General features: G+C 41.4%; 1 protein-coding gene across 1 annotated transcript in view; it reads left to right on the top strand.

Annotated features, from left to right (window-relative positions):
• EXOC4 (exocyst complex component 4) overlaps window positions 1-21,686 on the top strand; it is a 626,684-nt gene that overhangs the window by 82,699 nt on the left and 522,299 nt on the right. The window contains exon 7 of the mRNA XM_075925646.1: window positions 4,526-4,703. Within this exon, the coding sequence (XP_075781761.1) occupies window positions 4,526-4,703 (178 nt within the window). The remainder of the gene's footprint in view (window positions 1-4,525; window positions 4,704-21,686) is intronic.

Raw genomic sequence — 21,686 nt, 5'->3', positions numbered from 1 at the left:
AAAAAGACCCTCCCCTACAACTTAGGCCTTTTGGAATGAACTATTTTTGTGATGCTTTTTGTTGTCTCTTCAACCCTTTCTGCATTTATTTTCGATCACCTTGTCTCGAATGGCCTAAGAGATTTAGCAAAGGTCCAGAGAAAGGGCAATTAAAACGACAGGCTTCAGGGGACTTGACTGCAAGGAAAACCGGAAAGGAGGGGAACTGTTTAGACTGGAGATGAGCTAATATGATGGCTGTCACCAAGAGTGCCAGTTGGGAGCTTCCCATCGGCCCATGTAGTAATATGAGACTATGAAGGCACTTGTAATTGAGGGAAAATATTAAATGCTTTTTTGCTCCATGCATAATATTGTCGAGTGCCACTGGAATGAACAGTTTGAAATTCTGCAAACAAGTTTACTTAATCCCTTTGTATTACAAACATAAGACAATAGAAATGAGATGTCTGTGACATCTGTCTAACCTATTAAAGCCATCTTTGCAAAATTTTGCTTGGAGCAAACAACTTTCTTTGATAATGACTAAATTATTATTTGGCATTATTGCTGTTATGGTAATGGCAAATAAATGGGTTTTGTGCCTGGGATGATAAATTTTTACAATTATGTCTCTTATAATTCTGAAAGTGCCTATCAGCTTCAAATTAAGGTTAGCTTCAGCTTTCCAGGCCAAGCGGGGTATAAATCCCTTAAACTCAAAAATGCCCAGTCCTTACAAATTCTCCATGTCCTATTTAGCATCTTTGTTTTCTGTCTTTGCCCTTACCAGTTTCTCACCTATACTGCCATTTTAGCCTCTTCATTGTGCCTGTTACAGTGAACCCCATATCTTAGGTACTTAATAAGGTCTATCAAATTGAGGCTTTGCTCTTTCAAGCCTTAAGAAGTCTGAGGGAGAAGCCGCCGATCTGTCAGAATAAATATAGATTTTTTTTTTAATCAAAAGTGAGCTTTATTTAAAACATAAACCCTATTTAAAATTAAATTTGAAATTATGACAACCTGTATTAAGGCCTAGAATATTAGATTAAAATTATTGAAATTGAATAGAAATATATTCAAGCTGTACTTATTTCCTGACAAAGTTTTAAAGCAAATCAGATAACCAAAGTGGTTGAAAGTCTGTGGCCAAACTCTCGGAACCAGAGTTGGTTGAAATGATAAACCAGCTTCTGACAGCAATAGTATCTACTGGGAGTTGAAAAAAAATCTGTGAAAGCTTGTTTTCCTCTTCTTAGCTATGAATAAGAAACAGGTATGAGAGGATAAGGCCACTGATTCTAAAATCTTGAAGGACAAGGTGACCAGAAACAATCAGTTCAGTTGACTAATTGCTGGTAATACATCCTTTGTTTAATAAAGCAGTTAACCTAAATGCACATGTTTTGCATTTAAAACTAAGAGTACATAAGGTCTGGAATAGGTTTCAAAGGGAGACTGTGATGTCCCCATTATTGAAGATTTTTAAAAACAGGTTGAACACACACCTAGCAGGAACGGTTAAGTTTTATTTGGCCCTGTTACAGTACAGGAGGACTGGACTTGATGACCTTTTGCAGCCCTGTATTTGTTTAGACAACAATAAGTTTATCAAACGATACTGTTTTTCTTAGAGCCAGTATAATTAAGGTTATTTTTATTACTAAAATAAAGCCATCTTAAAATGCCGTTTTTCTGTGTTTTTAATGAAATCAGTTTCTGTTCAAATGCAGCTTGACACAAATGACAAATAAAAAATTAATCTAGTAAATAATATAAATTGAATGTAAAAAAATTAGGAATCTGGATGTTAAGCTATATAATTGCTTACGTGCTATATAGAAAAAAATATAGATTTCTGTGCATGTGTGTAACATTCGTGTTATACATTTATTTAAGTATATTATTTATAGAGAGTTGAGTGAGTCTTCCTGGTTTGCAGAAAAAAGAACCAAATAGCGTAAAAGATGTATTGAGTTGCAGATTAGTAATGATTCCCCCTTACAAGGTTGCTATATGCCTAAACGATGAATAACTAATTAAATAATAAATAACTGAAGTGTATAAATATAAAACTAATTTAAATTTGCTGATTTAGGTAATGGTTATAATCTAGAATGAAAATCACTGATACAAAGTGAATCTCCCCTATCTATTTCTCAGGAAACTTTAGTTTCTATGTTGCCCCATCTTCCTAACCGTTCATGTTAGTCACTTAACAGCAGAGGGGTCAAACAGTAGTCAAGGAGAGGGCCAGATGTCCAGCACTGTTCATGGAAGCAGCATCTTTAAAACATCAAAGATTGGCTGTGAAAGCCTAAGCAAAAGAGTATAGTCTTTCCTCCATGTTAGTTATATATTTAAAATACAGTCCAGCACTCTGTTAACGTGAAGACTTTTTTTTAACTGGCATTGCCCCTAGCCACAATCCTGCTGCCTCTTCAGCCATGCGCAGCTGACTCCTGCCTGTCCAGCTAGCCATTGCGGGGCTTCTGACTGTCATCAGTAGGCACCTCTTTCTACTGCAGCATGCCTTGAGCTGCTGAGAGCTTGATCTGCTGGTAGGGGGCAGGGACAGAGCAATAAGCTTTGTTATCCAGCACATTCAGTTAACCAGCAACCCCCATTCCTTATTGAATGCCGGATAACAAAGCTATCACTGTACCATCACTGTAGACAAAAGCCTTCTTTACACTGCTTTCTCCTCCTCTGCAGTATCTCATGTGTTGATTCTTTCCCCTTGCAAACAGGTGAAACACAGAGATTTGCAAAGGCCAATGATAGCAAAACAGGGCTACTCTCCTCCACAATTTATATTCCAAAACAATTTAAGGTGCTGCTACTAACTTGAAAAACAGTGGATATTCCCATACACAGGACTTTCAAGAAAGTTGATTGATCAGTTAACATCCTGCAATATAATCTACACATATCTTACCATCCAAATATGATCGTTCCTAAATGTGCATTTAGACTCTTGACTTCTACAACAAACACCCTTTCATGTTCAATAGACACCCATCCTTCGAAAGCAGTATTAGTGTTCTACAGTGTCTGCAGGCTGTCACTCCTATATGCTACTAATTGATAGGCATTTCCTAATATCAAAGGTGTATGGAAAAAGGTATATTCCTGGTTCCATGGAATGCCTTCTAGTACAGTATTTTTGATGTTGTTTCATTTGAGAGAGTATAGAGCTGCAAATTTCAGCTCTGGGTTCACATTCAAACTTTGCTAGTGTTTGTAAAGGTGTTTCTGTCTGGATGTGGTGCAGATGACTTTTCAAAGAGAGAGGGCAACAGTTAAGTTCAGTTCAAGATACAAACTTCCTAAAGGTTAGAGTTGTGTGTGTTTGGTTTTTTAAAATCAGGCACTTGGTTTCAGCCCCTCGTATTTTTTCAGTATATAATACAGACATGCCCTAGTTCTGTCGTACTGTGCTTTTCTACCTTCCTAGACTTGTCCAGTAGGATTACCAAGTGTCGGGTATTGGCTTCTATCCAGGAAAAAAGAAAAACAACCCAGAAAATACTGGACATGTAAAATGTCCGGTATTTTGTTTTTCTTGGACAGGAGGCCACTTGGAACATTCTTTTCCTGTTGCTTCTGGTAGGGGTAGGGAGTGTGGGATTTAAAGGCGCCGTGACTTTTTTTTGTGTGTGTATTTTTGGTCCTGTTTTTTTCCTTCCCTCAACCAATTTTTTCTGCCATGTTAGGTATTTGTTTTAACTATCTGGCAACCCTATTGTCCATTCATTTTTTCCCCAGTGTAATTGAAAAGCTTTTCTCCTTGATCATGAGCTCTGTTTTACACTGGTCATGTGTGTTAGCTGCACTCCCCATCTGAGAACTCTGACAGTTGCCCATCTGATTCTTAAATTAGAAGAATACATTTAAAGGATTACACTGGATAGTGACATTTCTGTTGGCAATGCCCTGCTTTTACCCTTTGTTTATGCAGTAAGGTCAAGATGAGATTTTTGTCAAGGATGGGTAAGTGGCAAGTGAGGGGTGAACACTCTCTTTGGGCCAGTGTGTGTCTGTATAATTCAATAACAGCAACAAATTGAATTGACATTTTCTTCTCAATAATAATATAAAATGCGGTAAGTCATTGTCTTGTCACACAGTAGTTATAGGCTTTTTGCAATGGCACATTAATTACAGTAATTGGTCAGTAAAGAAGCCACAGGAACAGCTAATGTGTTGTACACCTTATATGTAATTAATAAATTGCTGAGGATTGACATGGCTTGTAAGCCCTGATACCTCTGAATTATGATCTTTCATGTAGGTTTTAAAATTCTTCCATATTGTTCATGCCATAATGTAAAATGGTACTAAACCATTGAATACCATATTGTATTGGACTGTGTGTGTGTGTAATTAAATGACTTACCTTCTTCCTCAGTGTGAGAGGGGGAAAAAATAGATATGCCCCCATCTCCTGCCCCCTCCCCACCCTGACCTGTCTAAGGTATTTGTATGGCCTCCATTACTATGTTATCAGAGTGGTCCTCAGTGCTTTTGTCCTTTTCTCTAGGTTACTTTTGGAGTTGCTTGAACTTCTCTTTGACAAATTCAACGCTGTGGCGGCTGCACATGCTGTGGTGCTGGGACATCTTCAGCAGACTGTGGCCTCTCCATCCAGCCTATATGATGGTGATATCAAACTGTATGACATGGCAGATGTGTGGGTGAAGATCCAGGATGTCTTGCAGGTAAGGAACTCTCCAGCAGTCATGCACTCCATTTAGAACAGCAATTTTTGGTGACAGTATGTCAGAAAATCTTCAGAGAGGTGCTCAAGAAGCTGTACGTGCTGGAATTTGTCTTTATTTTTGGGTAAACGTCTTGGTTGTTATACTGGACAGCTAGGTCCCTGAGCGCACAGACCTTAGCAATCAACGTCATCTTTGGCTTCATCTTTACGGTATGTGGAGAGGTGATACAAGTTACCTGCTAAGTTACAAAATGATGTTCTCGAAAGCTTTCAAGCTGTACCATTTAACTCGGTGTTGTTACCTTGTCACATTTTCCTGTCACTTCGCAAGTCACAACTGAAACCACCTGTCTCCTTATGTCAGCATGTCTTTGTTACAGTCAGCTGAGACACTCAGGCTAGAGTTGCTGCTCAGAGAAAATATGTGAAGACTCCTCAAACTGTGATGAACTCTGCTACAAATGATTGCAGAAAGTTCCACATTTTCTTTTCTTTTGTTGTTCTGTTGACCTGCCCAATGGATAGTGAGAACTGTTGAAACATAAATAAGTATGGCTAACTGTACATGCACCATGTGTGACTTATTAAGTAGTTTTGAACAGCTTACCAGCCCTTTGCCAACTAATTTCTTTTCCCTAGCCTCTTTCTAGCCCTGAGACCGTTTCAAACAGGCTCTTTGTAAAGACTCAGTTTGACACAGAAATGTTTTGTTCTCTCCAGATGTGAATTTTAAGCCTCTTTCCCTTCATTCATCCCTTATTCAGTCCCTGGCTAGTGACAGTCACAAATTTTAAAAACATTGCTTAGAGTTGACTGGAACATGATAGTGGCAATGGTTAAACTTGTGGGTGGCGAAAGAGCACTGAGTTCATGCTCGAGCCATGCCACCGTTGCTCTTGAGGGCCAAAAACCCTTGAAGAGCTTTGGCAATTCTTCCAGTCTCACTCTAGGGAGCAGAGACCTAGGAGTGAGAATCTTGCAAAATGTTACCTTGAGTAATGCGGAATTACAAGGCAAGTATTTCCCCTTCCCGGCTAAGTTGATGATGGTTGCATCCCTCATGAGTGGTGAAGTTAGGCAGGTTATTCTGAACTAAAATTATAGAATCATAGGACTGGAAGGGACCTCGAGAGGTCATCGAGTCCAGCCCCCCGCCCTCAAGGCAGGACCAAGCTCCATCTACACCATCCCTGACAGATGTCTATCTAACCTGTTCTTAAATATCTCCAGAGAGGGAGATTCCACCACCTCCCTTGGCAATTTATTCCAATATTTGACCACCCTGACAGTTAGGAATTTTTTCCTAATGTCCAATCTAAACCTCCCCTGCTGCACTTTAAGCCCATTACTCCTTGTCCTGTCCTCAGTAACCAAGAGGAACAAATTTTCTCCTTCCTCCTTGTGACACCCTTTTAGATATTTGAAAACCGCTATCATGTCCCCCCTTAATCTTCTTTTTTCCAAACTAATTGAGAAGACCTTTTTTCCCAGCTGACCCACTTGCAACCAACCCCCCTTCTTGCCTTTGAATGGAGTGTGCCTCCTATAGGACTGAGGAATCAGATGAGAGCTTTAAATTTTGTTGTTGGGACTGGCGTTTTGTAATTTTCTGCCTGTGATGCTTAGTCTCTATAAGCCTGCATCTTCAGAGCTCAGATGGCGCCATACTCCTTCCCTCCCCTTCCTCTAACATGACCTAAATAGCTTTTCTGTACATAAAAATGACAGCAATTTAAATACCATAATTTTGTGCCCATCTGGGGATGGAAATGAGCGTTGGATCGCCATGAGAAGCTGGGTCTCCCCTTTATTTCTGTTTCTTTAGAGCTTCTGTTGCTTACATTGCAGGGTTATCAGCTTAAGCAGCTGGTGAAAATATTTTTTGGTGGCTAGATGTGTGGAATGGAGTTGTTCCCCATCCAGTGCGTGTGTGGGAGGAGCTGCCTCTTTGAGGTGTGTCTCAGGCTTCATACTTGAATGTGTGTGTGAATTTGCAGGGAGTGTCACTGTCTTAAGCCCAGCATTTTGTGGAGGGAAGGCCCCTAAAGTGGGTGTTAGAGAGCAAGCCCACCTCATACTCTTCAGGGTCGGTCTTGAATCCTTCAGCTGTGAGCAGCTAAAACTCTGCACTTTTGAAAACGGCAAGATTCAAATTGTGTTAAAAAACAACATGGAGTTCTGTGGTACCTGAAGTACTAATGTTTTCATTTGGGCATAAGCTTTTGTGTGCTGGAGCCCACTTAATCAGATGCATGGATGTTCTGGATGGTCATAAGATAGTAGACTTTACAGTTGTGACACATATAGATGTAGAAAAATGTTTATTGGTCTGTCTAAACTGTATCCATCCTGATTCTTGACCAGCAATCATTGAATGACTGAAATTCCACATTTTTGTAAGGCAAAAGAAGAAACATTTCTCTAGCAGGTTAATTTAAAAATGAAACCGCATTTGTTTAAATGTGTTTAGGGCTTAGGAAGGATGGAAGTAATTGTGAGAAGATGCATTAGTGGCACAAGTGAAAGTCCAGTGATGCAGTTAAGGATGAATGAAATGGTTTCATGTCTATGCAATATATCACATACCTGTACAATTTTTCACATGGATAAAGTGACCTTTTAAAACATGTCTGTGCATGTGTAATGTTTTGTGAACTAGCTGTCTTCCTAGCTGCATGCATACATATGTATGTATATTTTGTGTGCATATTTGAGGATGGAGGTGGTGAAGAAAAATGTGAAATATGTAAGACCGTATTAATCTTTTCTATCCACTCAAATGACCTGACTTGCTTTTCTCTACCTGAATGCTTCCCAGTAAAATTCAGTGTTAATACTTGCTGCTCTTATGTATGTGACATTAAGTTGTATAGTGCCAGGTAGTGGCATATTGAAAATATGCAGATTTTTCTGTGCGTTTCCAATATTAATTAAGAATGAAATAAAAAGATGAGAGATCCACTGAGGAGCATATGGTGACTCTTTAAAGTTGGATGTCTGAGTACATGAGAATATTAGAACAGTCTCGCTTAGTACAGTATAGTTTTTGGTCCTATTTGTTGTTTCTTTTATGGTTTCACATGTTTTTGTCAGTTCCATCCTGATGTGCCTATGAAGCTACACTGGAGCAAGAGAGATTTTAGATGTTAGGCTGAGATTTTATGGCTGTCGGTCATTTAGTTTTTTAATTTAGCAGTGGTTCAATGTACTTTTGGAGCGTGGTTGCTTCAGAACTGAATATTTGATGGGAAAGTACAGTAAGTTACCTACTGTTAAAACATTGCAACATAGATAACTGTTACAGAATAATGTGATGAATGATACGCTAAGCTTTTCTGGCAATGCTAAGATGTTTTCTGAATCTTGCTGCCAAAGGATAAGAAGGATTGCCATTAAGGCAGTATTGAATAAAAAGCAGAAGGGTGCATGCACTATGTCACAAAGCCTGAAAACTTACAATTCATTGTTTGTTGGGGTATGGCTTTGCTTTTCATTGTTTCGTCTGTAGCTCCCACAGCAGAGTTCGAATCCATTATATAGTTGATTGAGAGAAAACTGCTGTCTTACTGTCAGAAGGCAAAGAACTGGGAGATGGACAGTAACAATAGTTGTTACTGGGTTTTGCAGCGTCCCCCCCCAATGTTAGCCAGGGCACAGACCTCTTACTCTCCTTCACTTTCTTTACACTGCCTTTGATACTGAGATAATAGGAATATGCATCTATCTGGCTCATCAGAGTAACACCAGCATTTCGTTAGACCCTGCTGAAATGTCACCTCTTCGATGATATGCCAGTCATCTTGTCAGTTGTGTGCCATCTGAATGTGCAATGATGCGCTGCACTAGAAAACCTAGAGCCATCACAACTCAACATCTGAGTTGGAGAGCGTCCATGGGGCCAGGTGTCCTGCCTCCAGGTAAAGCCTCTACCAGATCTTAGTTCGTAATAGTAATAACACTGTCCATTCGCATTGCATTCCAAAGTTCTGAGGATGCATTACCAGCATCAGGTAGTTGAGCTGGCCAAATGTGCATAAAATATTTTATAGCTGGGGAAACTGCATGCAGAGCAATTAAGTGATATGCAATGCGCACACAAGACATCTTGCAAAACAGAATCCATGCCTCCTGTCTGCCAATCCTGTGCTTTAAGAAAAAGGCCATCCTTCAGCACTCGAATCTGTTGCATTACTTCGTAGCTGGGGATAGCAGAAACCGTACCTATAAAAATTGGCTCCCTTCAGTACGTATGTATGTATCTTTTTCAGATACTTGCCTCCCATTGTCCTTTTATACGTAGGAAGGAAATGTGAATTAGGCTATGTCTACACTACCCCGCTAGTTCGAACTAGCGGGGGTAATGTAGTCATCCACAATTGCAAATGAAGCCCGGGATTTGAATTTCCTGGGCTTCATTTGCATGAAGCCGGCTGGCGCCGTTTTTAAATGCCGGCTAGTTCGAACCCCGTGCCGCGCGGCTACACGCGGCACGGAGTAGCTAGTTCGGATTAGGAAGCCTAATCCGAACTAGCTACTCGGTGCCGCGTGTAGCCGCGCGGCACGGGGTTCGAACTAGCCGGCATTTAAAAATGGCGCTGGCCAGCTTCATTTGCAATTGCGGATGACTACATCACTACCCCGCTAGTTCGAACTAGCGGGGGTATAGACATACCCTCAGTGATTAGTGCAAGAGACTTGGGATGGAGGAAAACATCTTCATTGCTGAGTTAGAGCTGTGATTGGCACTCAAGTCTTAATCAAGCCTGCCATGGGGATGGATGGGAGGGGTCAGCTGCCCTTGGGCCTGGTGATTCAAAAGGGCCGGGGGCTCCTGGTGACAGTTGCTGCTATGACACCGGGTGACACGCTCCATGTGGCTCTGAGGACTGGGAGGTACGGGACGCATCACACTCTGGGTGACCTGCAGGGCTGACTGCCTTTCAAGAACCCCTTTCGTGGAGGCGGTCGTCATCTCCCCTGTCTGTGAGGAGCTGCACTGATAAGTCATACCCAAGTTACTATATTTTCACATGTGCTTCACTCCCCTGGTTATGTTGCTACGGTAACAATGGGCAACCTAGGCTAGCAAGTGGGTTACATGAGTCGTCTTCCATCTCAGTGGCTGCAAGATTGTTGTAACCAAGACAGTCTTTCAGGATAAGGCAGTTTCCCTAACTCTGCTTGTGTACATAGAATTTGCACAGTGTGGCAATTTGAACTGTAGCAGTGCTTTGGATGTAGAGAGCTCATGTCTCTCACAGTCACTGTTGTGTGCAATCAGCATGCACTTCACTTCATGTGCCCTTGCTTTACATTTACACTTTAGTAATACCGACTATGCAGATGGAAGCCAATGTAATCTGGCAACTCTGCGCATGGGCAAAGGTGAACAGAATGTCTTGAGCCACACATAGAACCCTGATGGGCCACTTGTAGCCCACGGGACAGAGGTTGCCCACCACTGTGCTAGGACTTAACTTCAGCATAAAGCATCATGGGATGTGCCACCAGAAACTGAGCCATTCTCATTGTATCTTTCCCAGTGAATTGTGGGAGAACTTTGACCTATGGGGAATTGCGGGATCACATTGGAGGACAATCAGCCCTCAAACAACAGCATGTCTCCTCTTCCTCTGCGAAGTGGATAGGTTACCAGCACAAATTTGAAGCATCAACTGGGTTTTAATCTATATTCCTGTCTAACAAGCCCATAGAGAAAGCATCACTAAACTTGGATGAAAAGTTGATCTGGGGAGAGGAACGAGAGGTGGAGTTAGTCAAAATGCGAGTAAGAGCCCAAATTTAATTCTGCAGTGGAAGAATACTCTAATATTAAACTCCTGGTTCTATTTCTGAGACTTGCAACACGTCCAAGGACACAGAGTTAATGCCTAACAGGTCTCTGTCTAGGTTTTCCCATCTATAAAATGAGAATAACATCTCATGAGAACATAATGGTCATACTGGGTAAGACCAAGGTTCCTTCTAGCCCAATATTCCGATAGTGGCCAATGCCAGGTGCTTCAGAGGGAATGAACAGAACAGGCAATCGTTAAGAGATCCATCTCCATCAAAACGGTGTTGTGTGACATAATAATTTGTGAGGTACATTATGGTCTTTGGATGAAGAGCAGTAGGGAAGTATAGTGCGTTGCATATTAATGTCCATAAGAAATGTAGATGGCATGGCCATCCATAGATATAGGTTGTTTTTACAGAAATTAATGACATTGGTTTCTTCCAAATCTGAAAGAATTCCCATGACTTGGCATTTTCTGTTCGCTGTCATGTTGGCTGTTATGGATGCTCTTGAAATTCTGAATGGTTAGTCTCATTAACTTGATTCTTCCATTTAATGGAGAGGATAGTCAGAGGATGGTGTTTGTGTAAGTGGATTGTCTGCTACTCTTCAAAAATGCACCTTCATCCTGACTAGCCCTGCAAGGGAGGAATACTCTCAAAGTTGCTGATCTTTTAAAGTCAGTCGGCATCTTTAAACGGTTCTGAATTTTAGATTTGTTTTTTCTTAGCCAAAAAGAAACTTCTTTGCATTTTACGTAATTTCTTAGAAAACCAGCCTGGTGCTATTTAGAAAACTTAATAAATATCCTAGTTGGGATGTGTTGTTTTTTTTTTCCTGGCAAGTATGTAGGATCTGGAACATAGGCTATTAAAGTTAGCTTATGACTTGAGGATATATACATGGAAGACCGCTCAAGAGTTGAGTGGACAATTACACTTTCACCAAGAGGAGCTCTCTCTCCCAAGTCAGACTGAGCTGTGTTGACAGGGTGGAATGGCAGAAGTTTGCTTGGCTGCTCTCATGTTATAGCTTAGCTGTGGATAGAGGTATTTTAGCCTCGGGATGTCAATCTATTGTTTCATAAGCTCTAACATTTACTTAAAGTTCAAAGAGATAAAGAGTCTGAAAAAATTAATTGGTTTCTATGTAGTGTATAATCAACCACTTGAGTTTACTGTCATAGGAGCTCATTGAGGCTTACAGTACAGCAGATTTCTGAGCATTAGGTCATTTAAGGGGCATGAACAACATTTGCCGCTGTGGGAGCAGGAGCAAAAATATCAACACGTCCTCCTGCAGTGTAAAGCTTCAAGATTCAGGGAAGGCTAATGCTTCTGGGTTCAGATGGATTTTTCTTCTTCTCTTTTATGATGTTACTCAATTAAAAAGATCTATCACTGAAGGTTTCCTAGGTTCATCTCTATATACTTCAGTGATTGGCATCCTAAGTATCTTAGTTTTCTTCTCTCTCAAATAATCAAGATGAAAACTGAATTAGATATATTAGATGCATATATCCTATTAAACTGCAGCTATTATATAATATGTCTCAAGCAGAGCAAATCAGGCCTGATGAGTATTTGAATGGGAGACTTCTATGGAAAATCTAGAAGCTACACTAAAATTCTAGCCAATCACAAGGTGGTGGGGATTGGATTCTCTTCCCACTCACTGTGGGAAGAGAATTCCACGATACGGCATTTGGGGTGCATTATGTTACTAATGGTATCCTGTTTTTCCGAATTGAAAAACACAAAATCTTGGCCATGTTTGATCATTACATTTCCCCTGACCCTTTTTAGAACTCTAATTCGTGCGCCCTGGAAAAAAATCTGTGCATTGTAACATTCTGCCAGGTATAATTCTCCTTGCAGTTTTAGTTGTGTGTTACTTCTCACTCCTTGTCCTAAACTGTGATGCAGCTTAGATCATCCCTGGTAGGTATTTCTATATGAACTTGGCCTTGCCTCAAGATTTTTTTTTTTTTAAACCTGTACTGTGCTTATAAAAAGAGAAAAGGAAACAAAAAGCATCATATTACCTCAGTGGCAAGTGAATGCTTATAGAGTGAAATCCAAATTTTGCAAGTAGCAGGTGTAATGGGATACTTGAGTGAGACTTTCTGCAGACTCAGATTGCAAACTTTTGGCCTACAGATTGTAAAGCACGCTAGATACCTTTGCGGGTGAAAGACGTTTTATAATTACTGAATATTTATATAACTCGGTTATGCCAGTTGAAAACTGTGCTAATATCAGTGATGTTGGTGCATAATCTAAGCATTCAACAAAAAAATAATTAATTTTAAGCTCCATTAGAGATGTAAGGGGAAAAAATGTATTTGCCAAATGGAAAAAGGGCTAAATTGATAGAAGAAAGAAATTTTAATTTCAAGCTTCAAAAGAGTACTGCAAATAAAATAGCATATTTGAAAAAAGACAAGTACTTGATTGGTATCCTTTTAAAATAAATGCAAAAAATAGGGGGAAAAAGAGAACACCCAGCAATTAAAAGCAGTTGTAATTAAAAACAAAACAGCAAAATGTGTTACTGTTAGGCCTAGTGGCCAGAACCAGGAGAGAGCCCCATTCGGCTAGTCCCCATACAGAACCATGGTAAGAACAGTCTTTGCCCTGAAGATCTTGTCGTCTCAAAAGCAAAGTTAGATAAAATGTGCGGTGGGGGGGAGCAGCGGCACAGAGAAACGAAGTGACTTGAAGTGGTCACATAGCAGGCAAGGACAGGGACTAAAATTAGTGTTTCCTGAGATCCATTCTAGCTCCCTAATCAGTGAGGTGCAACATTTTATAGTAATAAATGGCTTCTAAAAGCAGGTGGACCCAATATTGTTTGGTAGCAGTGGTTTAGAATGCATCTGAACAAGTAGTTTCTCCCCAATAATTTTAAGATTATGATGCATCTGTTTCCTGTTACTTCTTTTAAGGAGCAGACTGAAGTGTTTTTCCTAGTGAGATTGAAGTGGTTGGTGCACTTTAAATCAAGTTTGCCTTTCAGACTGCCAACACCACTATTTTTGTTCTCAATAAGTAAGTGGTGCATACAAATGTATAAAAAGAAAGGGTTGCAAGCCCCAGACCCACTTCCTAGCTCTTGTCTTGAGGAACCATTAATCAGTGGGAGACTATAGAAGAGATTTAACAGTAAGGCAGGTTTTTTTCACTTAACTGCAGATAAATTAGTTCCTCAGACTCTTGAAATTCCCATCAGTTAGGTCTGGTTCTTATCAGCATCCTCTGCTCTTCAGTCTTGCAGCCACATCAGCAAACACAAAATTGGTGAGACTTTGAGTAGTTCATCAGCATTGTAGACAGGGTTTTGTGTAGGTATAAACCACGGGGTTGTGTCTTTCTGTTTTTTGTTTTTGGTGTGCTAAACTGATTCACACTTTACCCCCTGCGTGACCAGCTTTACAGGAAGTGAGACACTTACCAACATCATAAAAAATATGATGAATTGGAAAAGGCCAGATGCTGCTCCTGTCTCCACAGCAAGAGGTCTAATCTGTCAGCCGTGCATATGGAATTCATACAATAAACTCCTAATGTTACAGAGCTACTGATACCCCAGGGTATTTAAAACTATTCCATTTTAAAACATTTCTGCTTCCACGTTGTACATTTGTAGTATTCTTTTCCCATTGTTCTTTAGTATGCCTGCCATTTACATTACAATGGGATAATCTTTTCTGAGGTCACCTGCTCTTGGTGTTTTTTTTTCCAGACCCAGAATGCTAATCCTCTTTCTGTGACCCTGTATGTTTCTTTAATAACCATGTGTGAAGTTGGAAACTACAGGGCTACATTCCTTAAAAGCCGTTTTACAATTCTCTTCTACCAGTAATCCTTGTTTTTCTTGCTTGTACCTGTCCTGAACATAGTTGCAAGTGAATTATTAGGAATCCTAGATCCTGGACTAGGTTCTCTGGTAGGGCTGCTTTGTATTGCCAGAGCAGCACAAAGCAGCTGTAGCATACCCAAGAATAGAAATTTATACTTTTTTTCCCCCAATAAAAGTGATACATGTTTGAGTTCAGTACTGGTGAAAAGTGATGGCCTGACAGCCTTAGAAATTGAAGATGTCTTTGTATGCCCAAGCTGCAGTCATTCAAGGCTTTTTCTACTTCCTTCCATTTCTGTGCTTCATTCTTGGCTTAGAAGAGACTGTCTTTACCAGGAGAAGGGTGAGTCCAGTCTCCAAACCTTAGTCACTCAATGAGTGCTTTTGTGAGCCTGCCATTTGTGGTGGGAAGTTTTGGTATATGAACTAGCCACACCTGGAGCATCCCCAAAGTCACATAATCATTTTTCTGCAGCGAAGCAAAGAACTCTGCGGTGGACATGAATTCTGCAATCATGCAGACCACTTGCTGTCCCATTCATGATCACAACATTTCTGTGCCATATACAACAAGTAGTAGTAGTAGTACAGGGAGAATATTAAATAGACTTTTAGGTGTCTCGTGTCACTAAGTATCTTGAAACAAGGAAAAGCAGAACCATATGACTAGCCAGATGTTTTTGATGACCACCAAGTATCCAATGCACCACAAGTGCACTGCTAAAGAACCTTTGGCTTACATATCCTTACTCTAGCTGTCCAAATCCTAGTCTTTCCATGAAAGCATTGCAGCAGCAGTTGAGGATGTGTTGACTCCTGACTTGTAAACTTGTTTTTATTAGTTTATAACTCATGTGTAATATAAAAAAAAGCTTTGGGCTAAAACTTGGCAAGTAAGATATCAGCATGGGAAAAATTGGGGTGTGTGTGTGTGTGTGTGTGTGTGTCCAATTAAAATGGCCTCTCTTTTCATTTTATAAAATCAATATAAATATAGGGAGGCAAAGACATGAAATGTGGTTATAAAGCAAGAGATTTGAAAAATAGAGAGGCTAGTCCACAGCAGCTTTTTCTCTTTGAATATAAAAAAAAAACGTTTCCTGTGGGATGGCAGCGGGACGTCATCATGTAACTGCGTCCCTCCTGCCTCCACACTTCCTCCCTTTTCCCCAGTGCTCTGCTGCCATGCGGGCCCCTGTGAGGCCTCGGAGTGGCCCCCTGGCATCTGGGGGGGGGGAGAGCATGGGGCCTGTGCTTTGGTACCAGAGAAAAGAGTAAATCAAGCAATGATTTTGCAAACATCTAGAAAATAATGAGGTGATAATTAGCAGTCAACATGGATTTGTCAAGAACAAAACATGTCAAACCAGCCAAATAGCTTTCTTTGACAGAGTTACAAACGTGGGGGTGAGGTGATTGGTAAATGTGGCTTATCTTGATTTTAGTAGGGCTTTTGATAGTGTCCTGCATGGCTGTCTCATAAACAAACTACAGAAATACAGCTTATGGAAGGTGATGCATAACTGGTTAAACTATTTCCAGAGAATAGTTTAAAGTTTATATTGAGCAGGATCTTTCAGAGATCTGTCCTGGGTCTGGTTATGTTGAATATCTTAATAAATCATGTGGATAAAGGCACTGAGAGTACACGTATAAAGTGCATGGATTATATCAAGCAAAGAGGGATTGCAAGCACTTGGGAGGATAGGATTAAAACTGAAAACGATTGGGATAAACTGGAGAAAAGCTCTGCAATAAACAGGATGAAATTCTATCAAGAAAAATGCAAACTGCTACTCTTAGTACAGAAGAAATAGCTGCACATGTGAAAAATGGGAAATAATTGCCTAGAAAAGGAGCATTACAGATAGGGATCTGGAGGTTATAGTGGATCACAAGCTAAATAAGAGTCGTCAGTGTAACTTGGGTGGGGGCGGGGGAGTGAACATCATTCCGGTACGTATGAGCAGGAGTGTTATAAGCAAGATACGGGAAGTAATTTTTCTTCTTTAGTCTGCACTGATAAGGCCTCACCTGGAGTGTGTTATCTTGGCACCAAATTTCAGGAAGTATTTGGACGAATTGGAGAAAGTCCAGAGGAGAGCAAGAAAAAAGGATAAGCTTTTGTGCTTACACAGATCTTTGCTTTACACCTGAAGAGCTCTGTGTACGCTTGAAAGCTTGAATTGGTCATCAACAGAAAATGGCCTAATAAAAAATATAAACCCATCTGCTGTGTCTTACCATGATTCTACAGGTTGTGGTCGAGAAAACCAGACTGTGTTGTACCTTCACAAGAAGTTTGGAGCACTGACCTTGTGGGAGTAGGAAAAGAGGAGAAATTACATCAACTGCTTATGACAGTGTAAAATATTTAATTGATGGACCTGAGTCCCTATTGCCTTGAACCTTGTCAGCTAAACCTGTGCAAAACGAATGTGAAATTACGCCATTCTTTGTGGAGGTATAAGGGTGAGAGGCAGTAGAGAATTAGGCCTGGTAAATTCAGTGGCATGTGCCTAGGAATGTATTAGCTCAGGATACACAGTTATCATAAGTTAAGAAAAATTATTGTGCTGGAATATGCGTGGTGTGCTCCTACTCTGCTCTCGCTGTTGTAGTATTGCCAACCCCAAGTGTTGAAAAATCACATGTGAGACTTTGGAAATCATGAGATTGTAAAAATAAGTGCTGAGTTTATTTCCCTTCTAGCTCCTGAGTCTCTAGGTTTCACGTCTTCTGGCTTTTCCCCACAATTAGAAACTTTATTTAACTTTAAAAAAAATGAAAGCTGAGATGGTAGGGCTTTAAGAAACCCCCCCAACATCACAAGAGGCGACAGTACTGTTCGTGTAGTCCTCCTTGTTGGGCTGCTGCCCTCAGAACTTCTCTGACTGCCTTAAAAATGAGCCTTTAAAATCAGATGTTGTTCCTTATCAGCAATCTTTCCACACCTTCCTGCACCTGTGCTGGATGCCTTGGCATTGTTTGTGTTGGACGATATTATTTTCAGAGCTGCAGATAGCTTTGGTTTATGTAGCGCAGGGACGGGCAATAATTTTTCATGGGGTGCTGCTCCAAGATGTTAAGTGCTCAAGGGTCGCACTTCTATGGAAGGAGTGCGAAGTCTGGGATGACAGGTGGGATGTAGAAGGGAGCTTGGGATAGCAGTGGGGTGCAGGAGGGAGTGTGGGTCTGAGGGGGCGTTTGGGTGAAGGAGGTGTTAGGATCTGGGGCAGGGTCCCGGACAGGATATGGGTGCAGGAGAGGATTCTAGCCTGGGGGAGAGATGTAGGAGGAGGTGCAGGCTCTGGGAAGGAGTTGTGACCTGGGAAAAGTGGGGGAAGGGGGTACAGAGGGTTTGGGTAGTTACCTGGGGCAGGGGAATGGAGTGCATGGTCAGCAAGGGGTATGGGTTCAGGAGAGGATTCCTGCCTGAAGGAGAGGTATAGGAGGGGGGCAGGGTCTGGGAGGGAGCTGTGAACTGGAGGAGGTGGGGAGAGGATACAGTGGGTTTGGGTGGTGACCTGAGGCAGGAGGTGGTGGTAGCCTGGGTCAGGAAGCTGTGGGGGAAAACGAGTGGGGTGCCAGAGGCAGGCTCTTGCTAGGAGGCGCTTAGTTAATCTGCTCCCAGCCAGCAGCCCTATGGAATCCTGAAACAGGCTCAATGCCTCTGTGCTGCAGTCCCAGGCTGCTTCACATGGCTCCGCTCCAACACAGGAGCGAGAGAGGGAGGAGTCTTTGCTCTCTGCCCCTGCCTCCAGCAAAATTTCTTAACTCCTATTGGTCAAAAACTGGCCAGTGGGCACGGAGGGATTTTGCTGGGTGCAAGGACAGCACGTGAATTCTCTGTCCCGTCCCAGTTTGCAGAGCAATTAGCAGCCAGCCGTTTAAAACCAAGTGAGCTGCCCTGTAGTGAGTGTGCCAGCGAGGTAGCCATGGGCCAGATCCAGTGGCTTGGTTGGTCAGATCCGGCCCACTAGCCCCCTTTTGCCCACCCTGATGTAACATCATCTGTTTTGTGGCACTGCATTGTATAGAGGAGCATGTTGCTGACCTGTTTTGAACGTGGTTAGCGTGTGAGATAGCTAGCATGTGAGCTATGACAAGATGACCCTTCAATATGGCAATGTTTATGTTGCCTTAGGCAACAGAGATTCTCTGTCAATCTCCATGAATAAACCTACTCTCTGAGGTTTCCTGCTTCTTGAAATTCAGATAGAAGTAACAGTAATGGCAACTATATAGAATACATGACAGCTGATGGTCTGTATAAATGGTCATTGTTCCCTGTCTTGTTCTTGGAACATCAAATATGGCTGCTTGAACATTGCAATGTTTGACTGGATGTATGTGTTAATAGCAGTGGTGTTTAGCTTAGCATCAGCACGTTCACTACCCTCTTTTGGTAAATGACTGGAAAAGACATTAACTGTCCACGCTACGAACTATGGAAACACATTTACATCCGAGAAAGGGGTGATGAGGGAATTCGTTAATTAAATGTGGCCTGTACACAGTCATTCTACTCTTGGTGTGTAATTAAATGCCTTGTAAAGCTCCTTGGGATCCTCGCTTACTGGAAAAGGACTGCAGGAACATGGGTTGTAGTTGATGCACCATCAGAGAGACAGAGTTGAGCAAAAAAAAAAAGCATGGATCAACAATGCAGTATTCGTTCCAGTAGTAACAGCATGTAGCTGTGACTCTTCAACCTCTGGTATATCTCAGCTGGAAGAACTTAAAGTAAAGCTAAAGAATAAAATGAAAAATGGATGGCATTTACTTTGTTTAATTGCAAAATGTTGTAACGATGTGGTTCTGATAATTGTATTTGCTTAGGGGTTGAATTCTGTACCCCTATCTCCTGTGTGCTTGTTTTTTAACGTACAATTGAATTGAGTTTTACTGGTCAATTCTTACTATAATTGTTGTGAAATGGTTTTTACTTTCCAATATCTTTTCTCTTTCTTTGGTGAAAAGTTTGTTCTTGCTGACATTTATTATCTGCACTGTGGTAGTGCCTGAGGGCTTAGAAAGGTTGTACAAAAAATACTCATTAAAGCTACGTATGATAAAACAAAATGTTCATCTTTGAATAGGTTATGAACTATTCTCCGGAGTTCCATAGCAAGGAGATAGACTCTTGGCAATCCCAGCTTAAGGGAGTTTGGTGCCCAACTCCTATGGTCAGTCTGTGGGATTCGTGCACCTTTCTTTGTAGAGATGTCTGAAAATCCCAGCCAAAATTCTGTATTAAACTTGATAACATGGCTTAAAAGATCAGAGAAGACCATAGAAAAATAGCACTGTACAGAATTCGGTAGGGCCTTCTCGTAGAGGAGGCGTTACTTGTCTGGCCTGGTTGCAAAGAACCTCTCGAGAGAGATCCTTTGGAAAAGGTTCTTCGCCTGCCTAGCCTCATTGAGCAAGTGTAGGTAGGGGGCTCTGGTTTCTTTGCTCTCCCACAGCTGACCTGAAAACTTGAGAGCAACTCAAAGGTCATTAGACAGCAAGAACAGTATTCAATGCACTACTCAGCAGGGTCATTCCAGCTGCATGAGAGCCAGACTTCTCTCTCATTTCCCTTTCTAGCTGAAACTATCGGGAGTTGCTGCGTACGTAAAGTAGAATAATCCAAATCAGATAAGCCTCCCCCTCCCAGCAGGGCAGTAAATATATAATTCCCAGTTCTCTCTTAAGCATATTATTCAAAGTCTTTCCCTGTTGCTTACAGATGACTGAGAAATAAATCAGCAGATTTACAGATGATTAGCTAGGACACAATAAAAGGATGAGCTCACTTTATTACAATGATTTGGTGCTGTATTTCTTTGCAGTTTAATCAGAATGTCACATGTCTGATACTCTGTTAGAAAAATTGTATATCCCAATCACATTAGCTGCCAACATGATAAATGATGGTGCTCTTGGAATTGTTCCTCTGTGCTAACTTCTTTGGGTAGCTTACCTTAATTTGCAGTAATGCCTTTCCTTCAGAAACCATGTTGCCTACTAGTGTAAACAGCAGAACATTGTTCTAACCATCTGTGACTACCTAGAAAGGACTTTTGTAGTTCATGGAATCATAGAATACTAGAACTGGAAGGGACCTCAGGAGGTCATCGAGTCCAGTCCCCTGCACTCACGGCAGGACCAAGCACCATCTAGATCTTCCCTGACAGATGTCTGTCCAACCTGCTCTGAAATATCACCAGTGAAGGAGTTTCCACAACCTCCCTAGACAATTTATTCCAGTGTTTCACCTGCCTGACAGGAAGTTTTTCCTAATGTCCAGCCTAAACCTCCCTTGCTGCAATTTAAGCCCATTGCTTCTTGTCCTATCATTAGAGGCCAAAGAGAACAATTTTTGTTCTTCCTCCTTGTAACACCCTTTCAGATACTTGCAAATAACTTTCATTTCCCCTCTGTCTTCTCTTTTCCAAACTAAACAAGCCCAATTTCTTCAGTCTTCCCTCATTGCTCATGTTCTCTAGACCTTTACTCATTTTTGTTGCTCTTCTTTGGACCTTATCCAATTTCTCCACATGTTTCTTGAAATGTGGTGCCCAGAACTGGATACACTACTCCAATTGAAGCCTAATCAGCACAGAGTAGAGTGGAAAAATGACTTCTCATTGTAGTAAGTTCAGAATTTACTGTTATGATGTCGTGACAGGTCTCATGCTATCTTGACAGCTCAGTCGATGATAACCAGAAGGCTCCTTGCATGTGTATTAAATATATGCCATGTTGACTTGTGGAATTAGTTACCACAGTAGACCCCAAGAGAGCCCTAAAGACCGCAGATCAGATAAAGATTGAAGGTGCCTGGCCAGGTTTATTGTTAAGCAAAGTAAGTCTCAGTAGACTCTACCGGACCACTATGCACATGTACCCGTAACAAGGGAATGACTCAGTCAATGGGAGGTTCCACTGCCTCCAGGTTAGACAAAGACTGTTGTCTCTGCTCCCCCCCCTCCGACACCACTTTATATACAGGTACAAACAAGTTATACATTACTCCTGACATTGTCAGGTTGCCACCCATCACCCTGTACCTTGTGGTTCGTTTAGAACCTCTCTATCCATTGTGTTGTCATTTTAGACCCTTTCCTGTATCTGTGGGGAGTGTGTGTACCAAGTGTAGTAGTTCAAGATAGCGATTTACTGGTGTGGCCTCCTGACAGGTCTTCTGCTCCGTTAGTGATGATAAACGTTTGGCTGCGAGCATTTCCATATACTCCCTCAGTATATGGTGCCAGCTCTGCACAGGTAGCTAACATAATAGACTTCAGGAGAGCACCCAAAGACCACAGA

This window comes from Pelodiscus sinensis, chromosome 1 (assembly GCF_049634645.1).
Source record: "Pelodiscus sinensis isolate JC-2024 chromosome 1, ASM4963464v1, whole genome shotgun sequence".
Taxonomy (NCBI): domain Eukaryota; kingdom Metazoa; phylum Chordata; order Testudines; family Trionychidae; genus Pelodiscus; species Pelodiscus sinensis.
The sequence above is the reverse complement of the archived record's forward strand: the minus strand, read 5'-3'. Positions and strand labels throughout refer to the sequence as shown.